Source organism: Bidens hawaiensis, unplaced genomic scaffold (assembly GCF_021521415.1).
Source record: "Bidens hawaiensis isolate Kalapana, Puna unplaced genomic scaffold, B.hawaiensis_p1.1 tig00026585_1, whole genome shotgun sequence".
Classification (NCBI taxonomy): domain Eukaryota; kingdom Viridiplantae; phylum Streptophyta; class Magnoliopsida; order Asterales; family Asteraceae; genus Bidens; species Bidens hawaiensis.
The window spans coordinates 119,977-144,885 of NW_027494264.1; the positions used below are offsets into that span (position 1 = coordinate 119,977).

The 24,909-nt window shown below is 34.1% G+C and overlaps 2 protein-coding genes and 1 non-coding gene across 3 annotated transcripts; 1 reads left to right on the forward strand and 2 right to left on the reverse strand.

Annotated features, from left to right (window-relative positions):
* Positions 1–1,794: 1,794 nt before the first annotated feature.
* Positions 1,795–1,877, reverse strand: TRNAY-GUA (transfer RNA tyrosine (anticodon GUA)). Its single transcript has one exon. It is a non-coding gene; the product is annotated as a tRNA-Tyr (tRNA).
* A 545-nt stretch (positions 1,878–2,422) lies between these two features.
* Positions 2,423–10,247, forward strand: LOC143573540 (nuclear poly(A) polymerase 2-like). Its single transcript, XM_077058392.1, has 13 exons — positions 2,423–2,483; positions 3,408–3,583; positions 3,656–3,733; positions 4,420–4,527; positions 5,133–5,195; positions 5,289–5,450; positions 5,538–5,651; positions 5,733–5,795; positions 6,840–7,169; positions 7,253–7,417; positions 8,502–9,137; positions 9,887–9,963; positions 10,034–10,247. The coding sequence occupies exons 2-13, from the start codon at positions 3,437–3,439 to the stop codon at positions 10,056–10,058; spliced, it is 1,968 nt and encodes a 655-aa protein (XP_076914507.1). The 5' UTR covers positions 2,423–2,483; positions 3,408–3,436; the 3' UTR covers positions 10,059–10,247.
* Positions 10,248–11,266: 1,019 nt separating this feature from the next.
* On the reverse strand, positions 11,267–15,225 carry LOC143573539 (uncharacterized). The gene is made up of 2 exons (XM_077058391.1): positions 12,621–15,225; positions 11,267–11,703 (listed from the first exon to the last, which is right to left on the reverse strand). The coding sequence occupies exons 1-2, from the start codon at positions 15,223–15,225 to the stop codon at positions 11,267–11,269; spliced, it is 3,042 nt and encodes a 1,013-aa protein (XP_076914506.1).
* Between the last annotated feature and the right edge of the window lie 9,684 nt (positions 15,226–24,909).

The window sequence follows — 24,909 nt, forward strand, 5'->3', positions numbered from 1 at the left end:
TAACGAGATATGGTCCCAGATCGGTTAATCGCACCCTACGGAAATGGCTATTCAGCCCATGTTAAACTCGTGTTTCATCAACATCAAAACTAATATCTTCTTAACAAGCTTTGTTCACACCCATCATATTGCAGTCTCTTTTATTTATTTATTTTTTCTTATGTGTTTACATTGTTAGAATTCTCATGAAACTCTTGATCAGCAATTTCCACTAACTTTAATGGATCGTATCATGTGACATGATCACAACAAGGGTAATTAAGTCATTATAACTCTTGTGTTTCTTCATCGGTAAATGAAAACGTTTCGCGTGATTATTATTAACTAGGATATAGCTTGTGTAATACACGGGTGGTTAAAAAATGCAACAAAAAAATTAAATTTAATAATAGACATACTAGCATACCTGGGTATACCTGGGTTCATAAGATATAAATAATGATAAATAAAATTTTATAATTCATAGCTATATAAAAACCTCATTTAATACAACATTTAAAGTTATATTTGTAACTTTGTTAGTAATTATATAAATGATAATTATTAAAATTAAATAGGTTATTAGGTGTAAATTATACTTTTAGAAATTGTTAAAGTGGAATATTATGTGGATAGCTTAATTAAATGCCATGTGAAAACTATGCATTACTTTAATATAGTAGTTAGATGAAAGATAATAATAGGTATATACAAAGTATTTTCATGCATGACAGTAATCACATCTCTTTGTAACACGTGCCAGCAACTTTCGACGCCTCTTGTTTAATAATATCTTATCTGTTTTTTCTTCTTTTTTTCTTGCCACTTATTTTTGTAAAACTTAGTTTAAATAAATCGGGTATGTGTGACAAAGGAAACATAAAACAAAAGATCAAATATGAGTATCCATTCATAAAGAAACCTCACATCCCATAAAAAAAGCAAAATTTTTTTATCAGCCTTTTCACTATTCGATTTTTGAAAACAGTGAGTACGGATTCCGAGTGAAAGAAAAATAATTAAATAATAAAAGAAAAATATTGTTTAATTGAATAAATATATATTAAGAATCAGATGTGAAGAGCTTTTAAAAGGTAAACAAAAGATCAAATATGATATTCAGGTCATATTTATCATATGTAAATTGAAAATATTTAATATTCTTCTCGATCACGGTTTCAATGTCATAACTGTTTATTAGAATATATATTTAAATTCTTTTAAGTTTCTTCATAATTTACTAGAATATAAGACATATTTTGTAGCATATATTATATTTCCCTCTTGATGTCTTCGCTATGCCATGCTAATTTAAACCACTGATTACGAGCTTTTGATCGTGATTGTCTACACGTATGGCCTCTACTGGGGCCGCAACTTCTTTCTTATATACTTATCTTGTAAGTTAGTCGTATTCGCTTCAGGGAATGTACCAGTACAATTGACTGGTCATGGGTAGAACACATAAAATATGGTGAATGTCTTGTTGAACATGTCGTCATAAGTGTTGTTTTTCACCACATAGGTTGAACTTGGAGGTAATCTAGCACTTATAGCAAGAAAAATTTATAACAAGCTTTATACGACCAACTTCTGGTGGCCAAGCTTGTCTTTTGATGTTCCTCCACACGTCAAGAAAATCCTCGTGATGCGTTTTTAGGATGTGGCAGAGGAGAACGATAATAACTTTTAAGAAAGTCTCCCCTTGGCTATTTAATACAATTGAACTTCACGGAACGACCAAAGGAGCTTCGCTCGGTTGGCCTTCCTACGTTGACGAGTGCCTCTTTTCTCTTCCCTAAAGTCAACAACAAGTGGGAGAGGCAGGATTCGAACCTACGTAGAAAAACTTCAACAGATTTACAGTCTGTCGCTTTTGACCACTCAACCACTCTCCCCTTCCTAGGCGGAGGCCCCCCTTCGTAGCTTCTAGCGAAGCTACGAGTTCATGAGCAAGTGAATGAACGAGCCATGCTCCTAAAAGGAGTGGCTCTCTTTCTTTTCTTCCCTTTCCCTATCCCTTCAAAGCCTGGTTAGACGTTAGCGCTTGACTAATTATAGAAAGTCAGGCTCTTCTGCTAAGCGAAGTTGCGAGCCTACCCTTCTCGAGCCTACAACAATAGCTTACGCTTACCAAGTCTAAAAATAGGCTACAGCAAGCCAAGCAAGCTTTTGTTTACATTATATAGTTACAAGATTATGAAACGCTAAATTATAGCATTGATGATAGTTAACACCTAGTCAAGGTAATTAATTAAGGATTTGATGATGTAATAACGGGCTGTTTCATAACAAAAATAAAAATTTTATAAATAAAAAGTCGCAGATTGAAAGAAAAAAAAGTAAAAAGTAGAGCTAAGAGAAATCGATGAAATAAAAAGTTTGACTTGTTAGTCTCCAAACCTCAAATAATAATAATAATAATAATAATAATAATAATATCAGAAAAGCAGCACCGGAAGGAAGAAATCAATTCCGTCTACGATGCACCGTATGACGTTCAGGTTCTCATTCACTCCACAAATAAATCTCTTTCTTTAGATCCATTCATTCATTTCTTTCCTCATTAACCATCCAATTCAATCCACTCATTATTATAATAATAATTACACGGGTTTTATTGAAATCCAACTGGATTATTAGATGATTACTTATTGTTCTTTCCTTTCTGGGTTTTGCCCTAAATTTGATGCTGCTGCTGCTTAGGGTTTTTAGGGTTCATGATCTCCAAAATTGAGAATTTAGGGTTTTGAATTTGCACTCTGTATTTGTATTTTAATTCATTGATGACTAACAACTGTGTATAGCTAGTTGTTTTATTGAAAATTTCAACATTTCCTCACACAGATCAAAATGTGGTTTTTATCTGTTTAATGATCATATATTTCGTTTATACCGACAGGTCTTGTGTTAGTCTGGATTTAGTGTTCAAACCTTTTTTTTTTGGGGGTGTGTTATTAGGGTTCATGATCTTCCAAAGTTGAAAATTTAGGCTTTTGAATCCCAATTTATTTTAATTACATTTGATTATTGTTAGGATTTTTAACAAGTGTGTATATTTGTTCTCTGAAATTATCTACATTTGGTCACAGAGATCAAAATGTAGCTAATAGTTGTTTTAAATGTAACACGTCATACGGTTCATCGTAGACTGCAAACATTCAGAATTGAAATCGTTTTCGAGGTTGAAAATATAGGGTTTTGAATTTTGCTTTTTTTTTTTTTTTGGGATAGATTTCACTCTACATTTAAGTTACATGTATCAAGGTGTAGCTTTTAGTTATTTTACAATCATAACAAGCTGTGGACCCTGTTGCAACATGCCAATTCCGTTGATCTTGAATTAGTGTGGATTTGGTTTTCAAAGTATTTGTTCTTTTGTTATGTTTCTGTTAAGGTAAAACAGTTATTTTTTGTTATTCATTTAGGTTTGCTGTAGAGTTCTGGTTGCTTTGAGATGGTGGGCTCTGAGACAGATGGTTCATCACCAACACCAACACCACTGCCACAGACGGTGGAAGTGAAGAAGTATGGTGTGATGGAGCCAATATCACGTGCGGGACCCACTGCAGTTGACATTCGCAGGAATGCACTGCTGGAACAGGTAGACCATGGTCTTGCTTTGACCCTTTGACCACATTTTTACAAAAGTTAATTTATTTGTTTATGTTGTAAGCTTTTGAGGGACTCGGGAGTTTATGAGGGCCCAGAAGAAACTGCAAAACGAGAAGAGGTTCTTCGTCGTCTGGATCAGGTTTTTCTAAATTTTGAATAGTTAAAACTTTTATAATTTTTTTTTCTATACAATCTTAATGTGTGCGCCACTACATTGTTTAAACTTTAAATTTGAACTAGTAATCCTTTGGTTTGATGATGATCAAGATTATGTACCTTGCAATATTACTTGTTTGTTAAAGATAATCACATACTACACATATGTGTCCCTATACACTTAAGGAATCATCTTTAAGTTTAGAACCATGCTGAAAATGCAAGTATACAAGATCAAGATATGTAGAAGTACAAGAGTGAATCGAAGCATAAATCAACCACATGGATGTGTTGTGAAATTAGAGAGATTCTAAACCAATTTTTAATAATACAACAAGACTTATAAAAATGAAAATTTATAAAATCATCATGTTATCCGAATAGTTTAATATTATGCATGTTGTATCACTGCTTTGACCTTCCCTGTAGGTGTCTTTGATATTATGCATGTTGTATCACTGCTTTGACCTTAAATCACTTTAAAAATTCATTAACAAAACTATAGCATTTTGCCAAAATGATAAATGATGTCTCGTTTCTGTTCATGTATTGATAGATATGTTCATCAACATGACTGCCATTGTTTCTTAGACGCGTCGCATATATCATTTTGATGATCTAACGATACAAATGCATTGTTTAATTTGTAACTTCGTTCTTTTGTTATAGATTATCAAAGATTGGGTGAAACAGTTGACCCGTCAAAAAGGGTACACTGAAAAAATGGTTGAGGAAGCAAACGGTATCGTTCGCACCTTTGGATCCTATCGCCTAGGGGTAATTGCCATTATTTATGTGTACACTGAAAAATTTGTGTTTTGTTTGTTTAACTTAAACCGAACAGATGATAGAACACGAACAATTAAAAGAACAATACTTTTACGTTTTTGCTCGTTCGTTAACAAAAAGGAAGTCCGTATTCTTTTATGTTCGTTTATTAATAATAGTATAAACAAATGGTTCGTGAAATGTAAACAAACGGACATAACTGAGCTAATACCAATTAACAGTAAAGGTGCACAACAATGTGCTGGGCCTTAAAAGCTAATATTTAGCCTAAATTGTAATGGGTAATATTTTAAATAAATATATATTAACGAACGTAAATGAGCGAACATAAGCGAATTTAAACTAGCGAACGTTCATGAGCAAAAAGTTTTGTTAATGTTCATTCGTCTATTAAATAAAAACAAACATAAATAAACAAACAAACTTCACGTTGACTGGTTCACGAACTGTTCGTTGAACGTTCGGTTCTTTATCAGGCCTATCTGTAATTATATAATTATATAAGTTTAATCTTGAAACATGAAAAGTAAAATCTGTATATTTGGAGATGAAAAGAATAAATGATGGTAAAAGCATGACCCATTTGGTCACAGGTACATGGCCCCCACGCTGACATTGACACACTCTGCATTGGGCCATCATATGTGAATCGAGAGGTGATCACATAATTTAGCTGAAAATGTATTTTCTATATTTTGATTTGGTCATCTTTGTGCTTAAATTAACCTTTTTATTATTTCTTTCATCAGCATGATTTTTTCAGAATATTGCATAATATACTATTGGGAATGGAAGAAGTGGCTGACCTTCAGGCCATTGAGGATGCACATGTTCCTGTGATGAAGTTTAAGTTTCAAGGGATATCTATTGATCTTCTTTATGCTAGTGTATCTCTACTGATTGTTCCAGAAGTAAGTGCCAAAATGCCTAGCCCTTCTGAAAATGTATAGTTTGTTTTTGAGTTTAGGTTTTTCTCGTGTGAAACTAACTTGTGATAGGATTTGGACATTTCTCATAACTCTGTGTTGTACAACACTGATGAAAAAACCGTGAGGAGTCTTAACGGATGCCGCGTTGTTGATCAGATTCTTAAACTTGTTCCAAATGTGGAGGCACGTATTTTGGTCTATATATAATGTTAGATATACATTATTGATTTTTTTACGTTTATTAAACTGGCATGAAATATGTAGAACTTCTGCACAACATTAAGATGTTTGAAGTTTTGGGCTAAAAGGCGTGGCGTTTATTCGAATGTAAGATTTCATTCTATGTTTATCTATATTGTTAGATGTTACAATTTTGACTAGGCTTGTAAACGAACCGAACGAACACGAGCGGGGCATGTTTGTGTTCTTTCATGGAACTTTAACCAACAAACAATCAAGTACGAACTGTTAAAAGAACGGAGCTTTCTTGTTCATGTTTGTTTCTCAAGAAAATGATAGTGTTTGTGTTCGTTCGTTAAGAATCTTTCCTGCTTCACCGCTAATAGGATAGGTATTCTATTTGAAATAAGGGGGCTACCCTAAGGTGAGATAGTGTGTCAGTAAATACGCAGTGGTTAAGGGCATAGACCTCTAGATAAGACAGAATAGATTGTGGGTTCCAGGCGAATTTTATAGATTGCGATAGAGTCACCCCCTGAAACCGACACAGGTGGGTAGGTAGAGAATAGCTAGGGGCGCAAGACAACTCTCTCTAAGCAACTCAGCAAAGGGAAGAGTGTAAACAAATGGTTCACTAACGTAAACAAACGAACATAACTGAATATAAATGAGTGAACATAACTAAAGTGAATATTAATTAAAAGTAAAAGTGAACATCAATCAGTTGGGCCTAAAAATTAATAAAACTAGACTAAATTATAGAGGGTCTAAATATCTAAAAACAAACTTAAACAAACGTGAACAAACGAACATAGACGAGTGAACGGGACATGTGCTCATGGTTCATTTAACTGAACCTACAAAAAAGTATGTTCATGTTGTTCATTATTAAATAAACAAATATAAATGAATTTCCCGCTGAACGGTTTATTAAACGTTCGTTTTGTTTCCATGCCTAGTTTTGACTTTTGATCTATTCGAGTCCTTTGTCATGTTTAACGAGCTAGATGGGTAAATATAAAAGTTCTGATTATGTCAGAAGATGCATTTTTTTATGAAGTTCTATTTGATACTTTAATTTTATAAAACTATAAAATGTTTGTGGGTTGTCCTAACCAGATCTGGCCCAACGTGTTTGACCACATAACATTCACTGTTTTGACCCGTTTATATTTTGATGATTTTGATTAGGTCACGGGATTTCTTGGTGGTGTTAATTGGGCTCTGTTAGTTGCTCAGGTATGCCAGCTTTATCCCAATGCAATACCTAGTATGCTGGTTTCCCGTTTTTTCAGAGTGTACACACACTGGCGTTGGCCCAACCCGGTCATGCTTTCCCCAATTGAAGAGGACGATCTTGGATTTGCCGTGTGGGACCCACGCAAGTGGAAGGGTGACCGCACTCATCTTATGCCTATTATCACTCCTGCATACCCGTGCATGAACTCTAGTTACAATGTTTCTACAAGCACTCTCCATGTTATTGTGGAGCAATTTCATTTTGGAAACAGAGTTTGCGAGGTAAAAACTTAAAACCCTTTATTTTGTTAACTTTATTAATTATGCTTTTGCTGGTGATATATTGCTTTTTTAATGTGATTTAGGAAATCGAGTTGAACAGAGCAAATTGGAGTGCTTTGTTTGAACCATGTGCTTTTTTCGAGTTGTATAGAAACTACTTGCAGGTAGATGCTGTAGCTGCAGATGCTGATGACCTGCTTTCATGGAGAGGATGGGTGGAATCCCGTCTTAGATTCCTTACTTTGAAGGTCAGTTTCGTTAATATTAATAGCCTACTACATTCCTCGTTTTAACATTGACTTGTTTTGACCCGTTACCGACCTACCTACCCTTTTAGGGGTGCTCATCAAATCGAATTTGGGCTATTCGAACTTGAAAGTTTTTAAACTTTTGAATTCGAATAAGTTCGCAAAAATCAGTTCTGAGTAACCCTAAATCCTAAATTTAAAAATACTGATAAAAGAAATTCTAATATAATTAAAATTATCAAAAAAAAAAAAAAAACATCCCTGAGCAAATATCTAGTTATATATAATATCATAAAGCTTAGACATAATTCAAAAGCCTGTTTGAATTTGGGATACTCGAATCGAATCAGTTCAAGATATTTAAATTCGAATTAGAAATTCGATTTGGAGTTTGGACAACCCCAAATTTGAATTCCTGATTCATTATTTGAATTTGGTTAGGTTCAGATTTCCCCTACAGCCTGCACATGAATGGGGCATGTTCGTTCGATTAATTTAACCGAACAAACGATCGGACATGAACGATTGCACAAACGAGGTTTTCTTGTTCATTTTCGCTCGTTAAGAAATTGTTCATGTTCATGTTCGTCTTTGTTTATGTTCACATGCTAATAGTATAAACGAGCTATTCACAAATGTAGACAATCGCAGGCTAACAAACATAATTGAAGTATTGAGCATAGATGATCAAAGACAACTTTTTAAATACCAATTAAAAGTAAACGTTTATTTAACTAGACTAATAGTAAGAGGTGATATTTTAATTTCATAAATTAAACTAAATTGTAAATGGCCTAAGTATTTTAAATGAATACTTAAACCAACGTAACCGAACGAACGTAAATGAACAAACATATCCAGCGAACGTTCATGAATGAATGAGACATGTGTTCATGTTTGTTTCTTTAACTAAATGGACAAAAAGATTTGTTCATGTTCGTTCATTTATTAAATAAACGGGCATAAACAAACTTCCTGCTCAACGTTTCACGGACGGTTCACTGAATGCTCGGTTTGTTTACAAGCCGACCTGCTCTTATGAAATCTGACCTCTGTTTTCCGTACCATGCTGTGGTGTTTTCAGATTGAGCGCGATACAAAGTCGACATTGCAGTGCCACCCGTTCCCAACCCCGTATGCTGATACATCAAAGCCGTTTTCACATTGTGCGTTTTTTATGGGGCTGCAAAGGCAACCGGGGGTAATTGTTCAAGACAGCAACCAGTTTGATATTCGTGTAACAGTGGAAGAGTTTAAGTCAGAGGTAAACAGTTATGATAATTGGAGACCTGGGATGAACATTTTTGTGTCACATGTGCGTAGGAGAGAGCTTCCGGCTTATGTTTTCCCGTCAGGACATAGACGTCATCGACAATTAAGACACCCTCCACAACCATCTACAATAACGTCAAACCAAGATGTTCAAGGCTCGGTTTCTCCAGCTTCTGAGAGACGATCCAGGAGGAGAGATGATGGTCCTACTGAGGATGTTCACGGCTCGGTTTCTCCAGCTTCTGAGAGACGATCCAGGAGGAGAGATGATGGCCCTACTGAGGATGTTCAAGGCTCGGTCTCTCCAGCTTCTGAGAGACTGTCCAGGATGAGAGATGAAGATGTTCCTACCGAGGATGCTGGGCCTAGTAAGTTGCTGAAACAGACCTCAGGAAGCCAACAAACACCTGAAACTGCTGGCCTGATAACTCAAGGACTCACTACTGAGGTCAGTTTTTCAAGCTTCAATATTCTTGTGTCTATATTGACTTAATAGCTAGTTAGAAGCTAGATGCTACTAACCGGTGGGCGAAAACCGGGTGATGGTGGAGGTATTAAAATTTATAAGTAGCATTCACCCTGCAAAAAAGTTCATGTTTAAACGTTGATAAAAATAAGCACATCGAAATGACATTTCTGGAATTTTATAAAGCATCATTTTTTAAAGGTTGTATGAGAAAAACAAAAACTGCAAAAAAAGGAAAAAAAGAACTAGAAGAAACCTTGAAGTATCTTTGACGGCTTGTACGTTCGTGCTTCGATGACTTGTACATTATTCCGAAAACTCGGTTTTGAATAAAATTCACATCAAAATGTAGATAAAAATAAGCACGTTGCAACTTACATTCGGATTTTTTATAAAACGCCATATTTTAAAAGTTAACAAAAGAACAAAACAAAAAAAGTGTGTGCCACGTGTCATAACCTGGCGACACAAAAAAAAGGAATAAAAAAACAAAGTGAAAAGTGTAGGGTGTAAATGGTAAGTTCAATTAAAGTTGGGTTGCAAATTGTAATTTGAATTTTATATTCGGTTCACGCTGAAATCACTTGTAGTGCTTCAAGCATTTGTAACCTTTGTTGTGACAGTATGATCTTGTGCGAGCACCGACCACTGCGAATCATAAAAAATATGATATAGTTATTTAATGTTTCTTATCTGGTTTGCTTCTTGTTGGTTTATAATATCGTATGCAGTCTCCAGTTCAACTGAATGTTGTAATGGAGTCTGAGGATGGAGCAAATACTGAACCAATGCAACCACCCACTATAAGGTATGTGAATTTGTGATATTCATAATTGATGCTAATTGGTTTTAAGTAATTTTATTTTTGTTTGTGACAGGTTGAGCTTGGAATCAACGGCTTAAGTTGTTGAGAGCGTGATGCGGTTGCAGCAGAGGGTGACCTTTGTGGCATCAATCAGTCAATCTCTTGTGTTTTGTTGTTGAACATGGTACAATGGCATAGTGTGTAATCCAGCTAGACTCTAAAAGGCTTGTGTTTAGACCTTGAAGTTTCTTCTTGTGTTGACTGATGTTTATGGTTGTTTGAGACAAGTTTTGTGTCATAATCTTACTGTCATGATAAGTTGTGCGTCTTGGAATCTAATAGATTTCAGTCAATTGGGTCATGTAATGAGCTGATAATGGTTTTGAGTTAAAACGAGTTCAATAAAAATAGGTCGTTTTTAGACAAAAAAAAAGTGAAAAAAAAGGAAGAGTATAATAATGGGTTCGCTAACGGGTAGTGCCTGCTTGAAACCGTTCAAAACTAACAGTTTTATAATGGTGACCCATTTTAACCATTTGTATATTTAGCGAACTCTAGTTGGCCTGTTACGCTGTTCACATGGAGGGGGCTTTAAAGCCTCATCACAGTGTCATCACCGTTACATAGGTACCGGAGGCTTTAAAGTCCTTTCACAATGTTGTCCCGCAATGGTCTGAACCTTCGTTACCGTCCCATTATACACACACACATATATGCATGTGTGTATGAGAGAGGGAGAGAGGGAAATACACATGGTCCCACCATTTTTTACTTTACCACCGGTCTTCACCACACCGCCCTCTCCCTTACCGCCCCTTTGCGGTGTTCCCCCCTTTACCACCCTCGACCAAGCCCATAGCGTGCAGTCTTAGTAGACCTAATGGCTGGTTAATAACTGTTCAAATTGGTTCCACATCGGTCCAAACCCGTTCCTACACATTATCTTTTAAACCGGTTCCAAACCATCAGGTCCAAACCAGTTCAGTTTTGGTTTGGGTAACTGGTTTTGATGTGCACCTCTAGACCCAATTAAACTCATAAGCAACTTTTCTTTTACTCGAATCAACTTAATTTCTTTTACTCATAAGCAACTTTTCTTTTACTCAAATCAACTTAATTTCTCGTATAAAACTGTTCATACTTGTCAGGGTCTGCAATCTTAACAACTGCTTTTGATGTCTACACTCATAGTACAACACACCATTCATTACCATAAGACAGTATTCCTATACGTTAAGAGAGAGATCTCTCACATAGTGCATAATAATAACACTCACTCAGAGTTTAGCTACTTTTCGGCTAAACATCACACACTCGTGTCGAGGAAATCCTCATTTTTGTGATAGCTCGTGACGTAACTTTCTCGCCAAAGAAGAGGTGCAACATCAAACTCTTCTCTTGCTAGTTTCACTTCTTCCGGGAGTTGATCAAGCGGGTTGCATCTTCTAAGAACCTCAAGAACATCCTTCATTGATGGCCTACTTGAAGGCAAGGTGCTTGTGCAAATGAGTCCTAGCTTGAACACTGTGCTCATCTCTTGTATGCAACTATCTGGATCTTTGATATCTTCATCTAAAGCTTCCACCATGGAACCGCCTTCTTCATAGTGCTTCCATGCCCATTCGGCTAGGTTCAAATCTTCATCCCCTTCGTTGGCTTCTTTTCCCGTTACGAGTTCAAGCAGGACCACACCGAAGCTATACACATCTATCCTCTCGTTTATTCTACTAGTGTATGCATACTCTGCAATTAAACAAGTGTTGAGTTTAAGTCTTAACTAGCTAAGTTCAACTTTAATTTTCAACATAAATAATTTTTTCGCATATAAGAAAATGGATAGTTGTTTTGAGATGTCATGACACAAAACGGTTGTTTACAATCCAGTTTGAACGGTCTTAACAGAACTGGCTGGATTGGCCAGACCAGCCAAAGCTGCCAAAACAATTCGGTTTTGGCAGTTTGGGCCGTTCTTTTAGCACAAAAGCGTACCCTTAGTCCTTAGATGTTCGAAAGTTACAGTAAATTGTAGGTTTAAAAAAAAGATCAAAGCTTTTACCTTTTAAGAGGCTTTACTAAAAAGTTATAAAAAATCAATAGCACAGAACCGGTTAAAGTAGTAATACATGTATTATAACTAAAAATACTTAAACCTATTATAATATTTGATTCTTATACTAAAAGATTCACTTTTATAATATTTCGGCCAATGCAGTTTTGTCGGCCGATTCCAAACTGTAAAACCTGGTTTTTCAAACCGTACAACGAACCATTTCACTTCTAACTTCTCCTAACCAGCCAATTTGGCTCGGTTTAGGCAGTTCAACCATTTCAACAGTTTTTGAACACCCCTGTAACACATATGATTGACTCATTGACATGAAATCTTAACCTTACACGAAATTTGCAGTTTGGTTTAGTCTAAACGGGTTTTGGACAGTTTTTTTTATAATTTAGAGTAATTAATTTGCATCCATTTATTTTAGAAATTTGTAATTTTAGACGATTATTGCGCAAAATATATAATATAAAGTTTGTGTTAAACCGGTCATGTTTGTGTCAACCCATGAACACCGTGTCATGTTTAGTCTCACATGTCTAACACAATTTCCAGATCCTTGTACCCAAACACGATCAGTTTAACAGCTCCTAAGAGTTCTTACCAGGCGCAAAGTAACCCAATGAGCCAACAATGGAAGACACATCACCCTCACCAGGCTTCTGCTTTTCCAAAATTCTCGCGACTCCAAAATCAGCAATCTTCGCTTTAAACTCCGAATCCAACAATATATTACTCGACTTCACATCTCTATGCACAATGGGGGGCGAACAATCATGATGCATATAGCAAAGCCCCTGGGCTGCACCAATTGCAATCTGCAACCGCCTCGGCCAGTCCAACACAAACCCCGGAACCAAACCAGGCCCCAACTTTCTCTTCTTCCCATGTAGCCACCGGTCTAGACTCTGGTGCACCATGTACTCGTACACCAGAAGCCTAGAGTTCTGACTAGACAAACAACATAGTAGTTTCACTATGTTTGAGTGTCGAATCGATCCCAATATTTGAACTTCAGATGTGAACTCATTTTCTAGACCTTGATCCACTTTATTATTATTCCAAATCCGCTTCACGGCTACATAACCACGCGGTTGACCAACCCCAACTCGGTACACTTTCCCTGAACCACCGGTCCCAATCACATTGGCTTCAGTCAAGCATGACAATATGCTAGTTTCTGTGAAATCCATTTTTTGAAATGAGGTAAGTTTCCATGTTGTGAGAATCGGTTTAGGTTTGTTGTGCACACGGTCTCTGAACATGAACAAAGCGGACAAAACGGCTGCAAGCATAACAAAAGCGGATAATATTATTATCATGGATATGGTTTTGGGTGAGAATTTGTTGGAGTGTGAGGGTTTGGTAAAACAGTTATGGAGGTTGGAGATTTGTGAAATGGAACAAAGGTTAGGGTTGTTGAAAAAACTGTTTTGAAAAGCAATGGTATCTAAAGATGATGGGATTCTTCCTGTGAGTTTGTTGGATGAAAGATTCAAAGATGTGAGTCTCAGATTGGTGAATTGTGATGGAATTGGCCCGGAAAATTGGTTTTCAGATAAATCAAGGTCTAGAAGATCTTGTAAAGAAGCTAACGAAGCAGGAAGCTGGCCAGAAAGTTTGTTTCTGGCCAGGTTCAAGATCGTTATCGAGTTCCATGACTTTACCTGGGACGGAAACTCACCAGAAAGTGAGTTTCCGTCCAGATAAAGCACGGTTAGCTCTGAAAGAGCAGTGAGTTCCGTCGGAATTTCTCCGGAAAAGTTGTTACTACTAGCTTTAAACACATTGAGTTTTACCCAAGACGAAATTTCATGGGGGATTTGGCTGGAAAACTTATTGTTACTAATTTCTAGTCTAGATAGATTCCCGGAAACTTTACTCGGAAGCTCACCCGAAAATGAGTTTCCGGTGAGCCTCAAACTTGAAATACTTGATAAAGTCCAAATTCCCGACGGAATCTCACCGGAAAACTTGTTATCATAGAGTTGGATAGTGATAATCCGATCACATCTCTCGAGTGATCGTGGCAATTCTCCGGTGAGGGTATTTGAAAAGGCAATCACACCGGTCAACGACCCACCGGCACATAAATTTTCCGGCAGTTTTCCGGTGAATTCGTTTTCGGACACCTCAAACGCTTCGAGTTTGGAGTGAAGTCCAAACTCCGGCGGCAATTCTCCGGTAAGGTTGTTTCTAAACACTCTAAAAATCCTTAGCGTTCGAATTTTAGATATACTTACCGGAATCTGACCTGAAAGCTGATTCGAGTACAAATTGAAAACCTCAAGCTTTAACAGTTTACCAAAACCATTAGGAATTGAACCGTTTAAATTGTTCATAGAGATATCAAAACGCGTCAAATTCAACAACGGAGTCACTACTGGAATTCGGCCAGACAACTTATTCTTATACAAGAACATATCCTCCAAATTCTGTAACTGAAACAATTCAGGCAAAATTTCACCTTCCAAATTATTCAAACTCAAGTCCAACGACTCGAGACTTGTCATACCCGCCATCGATTTCGGTATCTTACCGATTAAATTATTCTCCGTCATCCATAACACCTTCAACTTCTTCAACTTCCCGAACTCGTACGGTATCTCCGGATTGGCAAACCCGTTATACGCGAGTTCTAAAACTTCAAGATTTGTTAAGTTACCAATCTCAGAAGGTATACCACCGTTAAACAAATTATCGTACAGACGCAACGAACTCAACAACGTTAAATTCCCTATCGCAGGCGGTATATCTCCAGTGAAGTTATTAGCTCCGATTTCCAACGTTTTGAGCTTCGAAAGCCGGTAAATATCGCTCGGCAATGTTCCAACGAACATATTCTGAGAGATATCTAGCTTAACCAGCTTGGAGCAGTTATACAAAACCCTAGGAAACTCTCCGGTGAGGAAATTGTCACGTAGGGTGATCTGTTTCAAGTTAGTTAAGTCGCATACCAACGGCGGTACGTGACCGGTAAGCTTCATGCTTTTGAGGTGTAGTGAGATAACAGAGCCGTTACGGCAGTGAACCTCCGGCCACGTGCATGGTGATGACGTGGAGTTCCAGTGTGTTAGTGACGGCGGATTGTTCCAGGTTTGTTTGAGGTTAAGCAAGGTTGAATGCTCGGAAGTTGAGAACGGTTGCGAGCTTACGCTGGAGGTGAGGAGGATGAAGACGGAGAAAGAGAAGAGGTGCGGTGACGTCATAGTTTTCCGGTGAGTTAGTTACTGGGAGAACATATTATTCTTGAGGGGTTTTGTCGTTTTGAATGGTTGATTTTTAAGTTTTGAAGCTGTTGGTTTTAATATTACTACTATATTAAATAAAAAGGGTGCTGTGGAAGATGGTTATTTACCAACCTATAGTGCTGTGGGATATTATTAACTCCATATCATAGATTATTATTTTGCAAAATGCAAGTGTGCTTCAAATTTCAACTTCCAAAACCCGCCACACGTGTGATAATATTATAATAAAATAATCGAATAAAGGATGCTAGAGCCAGACTCATACAATTATATAGTACTAATTACCCTTTTTTAAGAGAGGCAACTTAATAGAACAACAATTTTAAAAATAGTTTTAATTAAATCAGTTAACTTTTATATTTTATTAAGTTAAAGGTTTTAATATGTTTTTTTAGTCTTTTTTCTTTTTTATTTCATATTGGAAATCCTTTTATCTTTTTTTTTTGAAGTTGACGCTGAATGGCGACTTGAATTTTATGTTTTATTTTTAAATTTTAATATAATTATCATTTTTAAAATTTTTTAAATTTAAATACATATATTGCAAATTCCGATCCCCACATCTTATCCTCCATTTCTTGCTTGACGCACAAAAAAATTAGTGAGACTTGATTTGAAGATTTGGTGATCCGATTTGAAGAAAATATGCATCAATGACCTAATTAGAACACTTTTGAAAGTTGGTTACTATTATATGAGATATTCCCTTTTTTTAATGTCACTTAAACAAAAGAAGATAGCATGTAATTTGCCTCTCACATTATTCTAAAGATGCTGGTATTACCCAGCAAAAATTAGAGTTTAAGCCTGGTAATAAAAAAAATGGAAACAACAATTAGTTGTTAGAAAAAAAAAGCATCTCATTTATGAAGAATCCCGGGTAGCTTGGTAGTTGGTACCAATCTTCAATCAAATCTCCACACGAAATCGTCATAGAACCAATTTTATTTTTGTTGAATGTGAGCAATCACTATAATTCTCAATGGATTTTGATGGTCTTACTAAATCTCCATAATTTTTATGAATTTAATTAAATATGAGTTGAAAATATCTTATTAGTTTGTTCTATTCCATGACCTCTATGACAATATATTTGAAGATATAGATTCAAATGCAGAAACAAAAATAGACAATGCTTGAAATTTTAAAGATGAAAATACACGATCAAATATGAATGCTCTAACCATTTAAACTCGTTTTAAGCTAACACATATTATAGTAGTTCCGTTGTCTAATTTTAGCATACCTCCATGGCTCCATTATGGCATTATAAATGTTGGGTTAACACATATTACCCTATATACAATTTGTTTATCCGGATAAATCTATAATTTTTTATATGGGTGGGGTTCAAACAAAAAGTTTTTTTCCCCTGCCGTCGTCACTCCGGCGCACCCAACGCCATCGACAGGTGCTCACGTAACTAATCCTATTTCAGATTTGGCGACGTCAATCGACATCTCCGACGACGTCCTCTGTCTCGTTGCTGGCTTGCTAGATGGGATTATTAGTATCTCGAGCCCTAGGATACGTATCTGGCAATTAATTCAAATTTGGAATGTCCAAAACTATAAATTAATTCTGTTGTGAAACAACGGCTTATTAGCCGCCAGCATTCATAATACATACATAATAATAATAATAGAGCATAATATATAGAGTATATAATGATGAATAGGAGTCTTCTTATTGAGTGTCTATTATAAAATACAAGGACACAATATATATAGGCCTTACATTAATATGAGAGTAATAAAGAGAAATGAGTTCTGTATGTGGAGAGTCACCACATAATGGATGCATTCATAACACTCCTCCTTGACGATCCACATGATAATAGCTTATTCTTTAATACGCTTGGTGATGCTGCCTCGTTAAAAACCTTGCTAGGAAAACCCAGTGGAATAAAACCACAGCTAAGGGAAAAAGAGTACAGTGCGTACTTTCATCGCATGATACTTCTGGATCTGTGTGTTGTCTCGTTGAAGACTTACCAAGAAACTTGTTGGGTCGAAACTTAGTGAAGGGTAAAGAGTACAACATTTGTAATAATCCCCCTCATTTTAATAAGTAACTTTGAGTGACAATGTTAATCTTCTATGAAGGTTTCTAAAAACTTTTGTGGTCAATAATACTCTTATTTGATCTCTTAATATGCAACTCTTTAAGCTGAGCATTGATGATCTTCATTCTAGGAATTTTAGTCTTTGCTCTCGTATGTGCACTTCTTTAAGTTGAACAATGTTGTATAACTAATGTTGCCTCCTTTCGTATATAAATGTCACAAGAACAACGAGCGTGATATGTTACACTCACTGCATCAACAAGACTAACTAAAACTTTTTTATAGTTAAATAAAATAATATAAACTCATATCTTTCATATCTGAAAGTATCAAAGTATTTATTTTAGCTCATTTGGATATCTCCTCACTAGAAACAAACTATATCAAATTAATTAACATCCTCTAACCCTTTTAGAGATGAACTTTACCTGTATTAACATTTTCCAACATCTTCTTAATGTAATTTGATTAATGTTAAAATATCCTTATACAAATGCTCAACCCGCATACCATCTCTTTATGAGATACGATGCAATCATCAACATGATATCAATGATTTAATATTAAAATATTCAACACATGGATCAAATCCATCATATTCATATCTCTTTCCACGAGATGATCAGCGAGATGATTATATCATTTCTAACTCGGAATTTGTAGTCCCCATATAAAACTTTGTTAATTTCACATAATAAATTTCTTAAGCTTTTAGTTTAAACCTTTTATGCACATCTAATATGTCATGGACTTAATTCCATGTTAACTAATCATGTATACAATATACTATCCAAGAGTTTCACAATTCGTCATAGGCTTCCTTCCATGTTAACCAATCATGTATACAAATTTACTCTTCAAGAATTTGGCATATATTTACCACATCATTTTCTATGTCATATTCAAATATGCCATCTATAATTATATAATTATCATTTCATATTGTACCATTATTGTGCATAATTTATTGAATGTCACCATATGCTTATTGATGCATAGGAATTACATACTTAAGATGTTTACTTCATGCACTTACCTCGAGAACTTATTTTATATGATTTGGCAATTTAAATCCTTCAGAATAAATTTCATTACCATGATATTTATTAAATGCATATAAATTCTCTCTTGTATTACCAGATTAAATTATATTGCATCCACCACTGAAGAATACATCTCCTCATCTTTATGCCTTAACTTGCATAATGTTTTTCTTATTACGTTTTCGCACAAAAAAAACTCTTTTAATCTCATAATGCTACAACAATTAGTTGTACGAAACATTTGTCCAAAACTAACAGATTCATGAGATAATACAATTCTGCATTATTTGCATTTTTTCATTTTTTTTTGCAAATCAATTAATATCTCATTTTCAGCAGAACTTATTTCTTGATCCTCATTATTTCAAGCGCTATATTATGTGCACATTTATTATCGATGTCGATTTTCTTTCGATTCCATACATTTCTAGACATGATATAGTTTATTGAGATCTCTTTATTTTCAGGTATCTGAGGTTCTCTTCTAGAACCATCATGTCAATCGTCTCTTAGGAGAATATTTCATTATACCTCGACTTGACCATTTTAATTCCTTGCTCCATTTTCGAGGATTTTTATTCTTTGAACCGAATAATCTAGCACGCTTTAGGCGTGCCATAGACTCATTACCAATGTATGATTATCCTTTAATAACATCTATTGGAGCACTAGCAATTGTTATTTGTGACTTAGCTAGTCACTCTATTTAGGTCAGCGAATGAATCTGATAGTTAATTCGATAATTCTTGTAAATGAATTATCTTTTGAACTTCTAGTTTATACTTTTTAACTTGAGGATCAACATATTGGTAATTCATTACAACTTTTTAATTTTCCAACTGCTTCTTATATCTCCCCTCATGTTGGAAATATTATTTTGTTTAAGTAAAAATCAATATTGAGTCGTAAACGAATCCCACCTTGATGACACTAAATACATAATTATCAATACTTTTCATATCCAACATATATTCCCAACCTTACTTGAGGTCCCATACTTGTGCATTGTGGTGGAGTAATTGCAATGTATATTGCACTTTTTCAAACTACAAATGGGAAGTATTTGGTTCCTGACCGAAAACCAACTGTAATGAGGAGGACGTATTATCACTTATTGGCCTGATGTGTTAATATTACATCATGCTAAAACACATGTTGCGACATACAAATAAAATTTTGCTCTCATGATTATTGGGTTTGCAATCAATCGTAGACGTTTATTCATCGTCTTCGACAAAAGCAAAAAGATTTTTGTAGCAGCATTCATCACATTTATTCCAATAATCATCACTAAAATAGGAATTAAGATCACCATATTTATCAAAATAGACTAGAATAATGTGCTTGTTATCAGCTAAGCCACAAGTCACGCAAACTTCAGGTTGTGAATTTGATAACCACTTAGACGTTGCATCGATTTCAAAACACTAAATGGTATCATGTCAGGATACTCATATCTTTTTAGCACTTCCATAGTATATTAGATATTTACACACAACATAGTTGGTTAATAACTAATTTTTGTTGAGAGCAAACATTGTATGTTTAATTACCATGAAAAACTGCTGGTTCTTCAATATTTTCACATCATCAATGACTCGGAATGGTCCAACCGGTCAAGCCAATATATTTATATTAAACAATCATGATCCATAAATTTATAGTTTCTGATCATATATGCTTACTTTCTCACCCGTGTTTGTTTAATACACGACATAATATCCAAGATTATAGTGCATTATTAGTTCTAAAGTTCATGTTAGCACTTTTCCCTATTATATTCTTGTGATTACTCCCTTAATGTACCGCAACTTGTGGTCACTTTTATTATTAATTTGGTTGATCTCATATTCAAAAGCGTCGTTATAATCTCGGTTGATATAATTATTCTCATGACCACCACTACCCGGTTGATCTCATTATAATCATGATCACTATTACCCGGTTGATCTCATCATCACTTTCACTTAAATGGATTATAGTCATTACAATTTGCATGATCACAACATTTATAATGCTCATTATATCAGCATATTCATTTCCATGAATGAATTAGAATCATTATAATTTCGTCAATTATTTACACTATCATGATCTTTAAAATGATCATTTACCATCACACTTACCTCAAGGAATGGATATGCACCACAAAAGTTTCATGTTGTGGTTATTTTAAACATTTTATACACTTGTAATAATATTGCTACTTCATGAGCATATGAAGCATGAGAAATGAATAACTATTTTATTCAACATTTTCTTAAAAATAATATTTTCATCACATAACATCGACTGAGAAGTAATTGTGATTGAGTAATGCTCATTTATTTTTCCAAAATCTTTCAATTTATGTAAGTTTATAATGAGTATTAGAGTGTAACACACAAGGTGTCATTTATTTGCATTAAATTATTCCATTAAACCAGCGGATCTTTCACAATAAGCAAAACATGGTTATAGTCATTCATGAGATTGATTATAAAACACAAGTTAGTTTTTTATTTCTTTATTAGATAATCTATAACATATAAAAGATATATAACGTAAAGTTAAAATCATGTGATTCTCAACATTACAACGTATCATCATCTTATAAACAAGATACATTCTTGCAACATAGTGATAATATCAACTAATAAGTCACACGCTCTTCCATTATATAACATGTTAAAGATATCCTAAAACATGTCAAATATAAACAAGTCATATTTATTATTATAATATCTTTAATAAAATTGTACTTCTGATATTTTTTCAATAAAAAAAACACTACACATAATTTTTAATATGTTTTGTATCCGTCAAAAGTTATTACTTTATCAATAAATGTGGAATGTGTTTATGATTAGAAGTGTATAACAAAAATGCTTTTAATTTATTTAGATGACATGAACTAGTAAACTAACCAAGCATTAACATAGTTGCTGGTTATATAATATCATAATCAATACTATTGAGTATCATAATCAATATTAATAAATAAGGTCTGGTAAAAAGACGGGTCAAAACGGAGAAGTTTATCAAGCACCCTCTAATTTCTTAAGCATCTAACAGATAGAAAATTCAGAAATAAAAACTAGTAAGTTTTTCAAAGCTTTATTAGCTTAATCATAAGTGAGTGGACTCTAACAAATATGTATGGTCCGATTCATGTTCACAAATTCATGAAACGCAAGAGTAGGATTAAACACAAATAAACTATATTTAATAATATAACTAGTCATCTCATCTAAGAGTCCTCATAGATGAATTTGAGCGAACCACTAGTATAGAAAAGTTTGTTGTTTTAAGAAATCAAAATAAATAAATTATATTTCTTTATCCTTTATCGTGTTTTACCATGCGGGCTATTTTGCTAATCGACTCTTATAATTTTTATAAAATACTTGGCATTCAACCTCCTCCAAAGCACATGTCAAAAATTAGTAACTTTTGCTTAATTAAACAAACTTAAAGCACTTTATGGATTAACAAACAAATAGCATCATCAGGAAACACCAGAACTAAATCTTAAAAATATTTAGCTAACTATACAACTACTATAAGAATGTCTAACAAATGGCGACTAAAACGACTAAAACATAACAATTGACGTTCGTGACAAAACATATCTAACTTCAAACACAAGGGAGACATAAAATGAACTCGATCTACACAAACATGACAAAAATATAAACATCAATTGCACTGTCGTTTCAAGCAATTTCTTAAAGACATCTAATATGAATGAATTTTATCTATAAAAATATTATGTGCTAGTTATGAGTACAAAAATATTTTGATTCGGTACTTGCTAACTAAATTATTCAAGGTGTGTCATCAATCATATTACATGTTTGTATAAATGTATTGTTGATCTAAACAAACTGTTTCGAGTAGACATGCCTCACAGTTTGCATGCAATCTGAACACATGAAGCTTTAACCAGAATGATGATGATTTTATTGTGTATATATCAACTTTATTAGAGTTTAATTGGGTGTATAAGTATAATTTTTCTTATCGTTTCAGCCAATAACTTAGCACATAAATCCTAATTTTGAATAAACATCGGAACTCTATTTACCATCCCTAACTCTTCAAATCAAAGAAGATAAAAATCAATATATCCAGTACATTGTGTTTAAATACACAACCCAAAAATGTGGACAACAAAGAAACTTATAATTAATCTCAAATATCATTGAATAAAGCACACCAGTGGTTCCAGTAGCCAACCGGTTAACGAGAAACTTAACATGCATGTGCCTGAACCATTCTAAAAACAATTCGTGCTGATAACGTGTTGTAAAACAACGGTTTATTAGCCGCCAGCATTCATAATACATAATAATAATAATAATAATAATAATAATAATAATATATACAGAGTATATAATGATGAATAGGAGGAGTCTTCTTATTGTTACAAAATACAAGGACAATATATATAGGCCTTACATTAATATGAGAGTAATAAAGAGAAATGAGTTATGTATGTGGAGAGTCATCACATAATGGATGCATTCATAACAAATTCGTCATGTTTTGAATTGTGCTTTTTAAAGGATATGAGGGATTTTAAGAGCATTCCCAATCAGTTCTCCATCTCCATCTTTATAATTACACTAAAAACATCATCTTTTCTCTCTTATTTCAATTAAATAATACTTTTTTTATACTTTTATCATTGCATTTTCTCTCTCATTCACTCATAACCACTTTCAAAAACATTAAAAAATTACAGAGATGAACAGTGCGGATCTCCAAATTTAACCATGAACAGTAATACTTTCTCTCTCATCCTCTCACAACTACTTTTAACCATCTCTAAAAGATAGAGAACCCCCTCACATAATTTGGAGAATCCATTAAGAATGCTCTAATTGGATGATTCATGATAGAATGCATTGTTGTGCTTTCCATCGTAGAATCCAAACCATTGGGATTGTTTTTTTTTTCTTTTTCACAAACAAAGTAGGGTGGTTGTGATGGTGAATGGTGGCAGCAGCGGTGATTTGATAACATGAGGTTTGATTCAATTGATAATGGTGGTGGCGATGGTTTATTCAGTTGAGTATAAAAACACAATTAAAGTTTGATAACATGATAAAACACAATTGAGACTAACGAAAAAACACAAGAAAGAACACAATAAAAAACATAAATAAAATCATAATGAAAAACACTATAAAAACACACAATATAAAAAAACACAATAAAAGAAACTATGTTAAAGCACAATAAATAAAATATTACTATAGGGCACTATGTTAAAACACAACATAAAAAAATACTATGCTAAATCACAACATTAAAACCACTTGTGCTAAAACACAATTTGTAAAAAACACAATAACTAAGAAGCTATAACGCAATAGATAAAAAAAAACCCCCACTAAATTGTTTTTACCTTTATATAGCAATATGATACTTATATTAAGGATGAAAAAAAACTCGTTATTATGGTGATTTTTTTTTAAAGATATTGTATGAGAAAGTCATGAACGTTTTAAAATAATAAAAAAACTGACATGTGTCTTGCATGTGAGAAGACAAAGTCTAACAATTATGCATTATTCCTTTTATGCTCTTAACCTTATTTTATACTTAATTTTCTCTCAAACTAATCGCAACTCTTCAAATAAAAAATTAATGGACTAGATTACTTTTTCTCCTTCCAATAAAGATTATACTTCTTATTTTAACATATCGCTTTATATATATATATATATATATATATATATATATATATATTTTCTAAAGATTTCATAAAAGAACTTGAAAGCCATTTTCCTAGTTTGTGTTGTCCATCAACCCAGTATGCTTTATGTCCATATAATTTGAACAACAAACCAACAATAATGTAGTCTATAGTCTTGACACCCAAAGTCAAGTAAAGTGAGCATGATGTGTTGTAACGAAAGTTATTTACTGACAACGGAATATTTTTCTCACTCGGTCCCTACTTTCCTTTTGTATTCTAGGGACAAGGATGAGGGAATATAGAATCGATGAATTCGAAAACACTATACAGTAGTACCTTGGAATTATGCTATGCTAGAAATGTTGTCGGAGAAGAAAATCGGATTTTATGAGGATAAGGTCATTATTGACGGTTCAAGTCTAGGACTCGATGTATTGTGATTGAGTCCAAATGGGTCTAGCAAGTGATAGTAAGTGATGCTTACTCATTTGTACTCGTTCTAGTAAGTTTTAAGAGTCACTTGTTTTGATGGATTCTGTAAATTTTGATAGACCTAATAAACTTATCTAACAAACAAAAATTAACCAAGTTAACTTATTATATAAGGGCGCAATTTAACATGTGCCGTTATGACACAAAGAAAGGACTTTATTGAACAACTTATTGAGAAGCTGAGTTTTCATTCTTGTCTCGTGATGATGCTATATCATTAAGTGTGCCAATTGTGTCTGGTTGATTGATTGAATTAAGAAATTTGAGTATATTGATATATTTATTCATGTACATGGCATCAATCCTAACCTAGTTATACTTAAATTCGTGTAACCCGTTGGTCTAGATTCTCAATA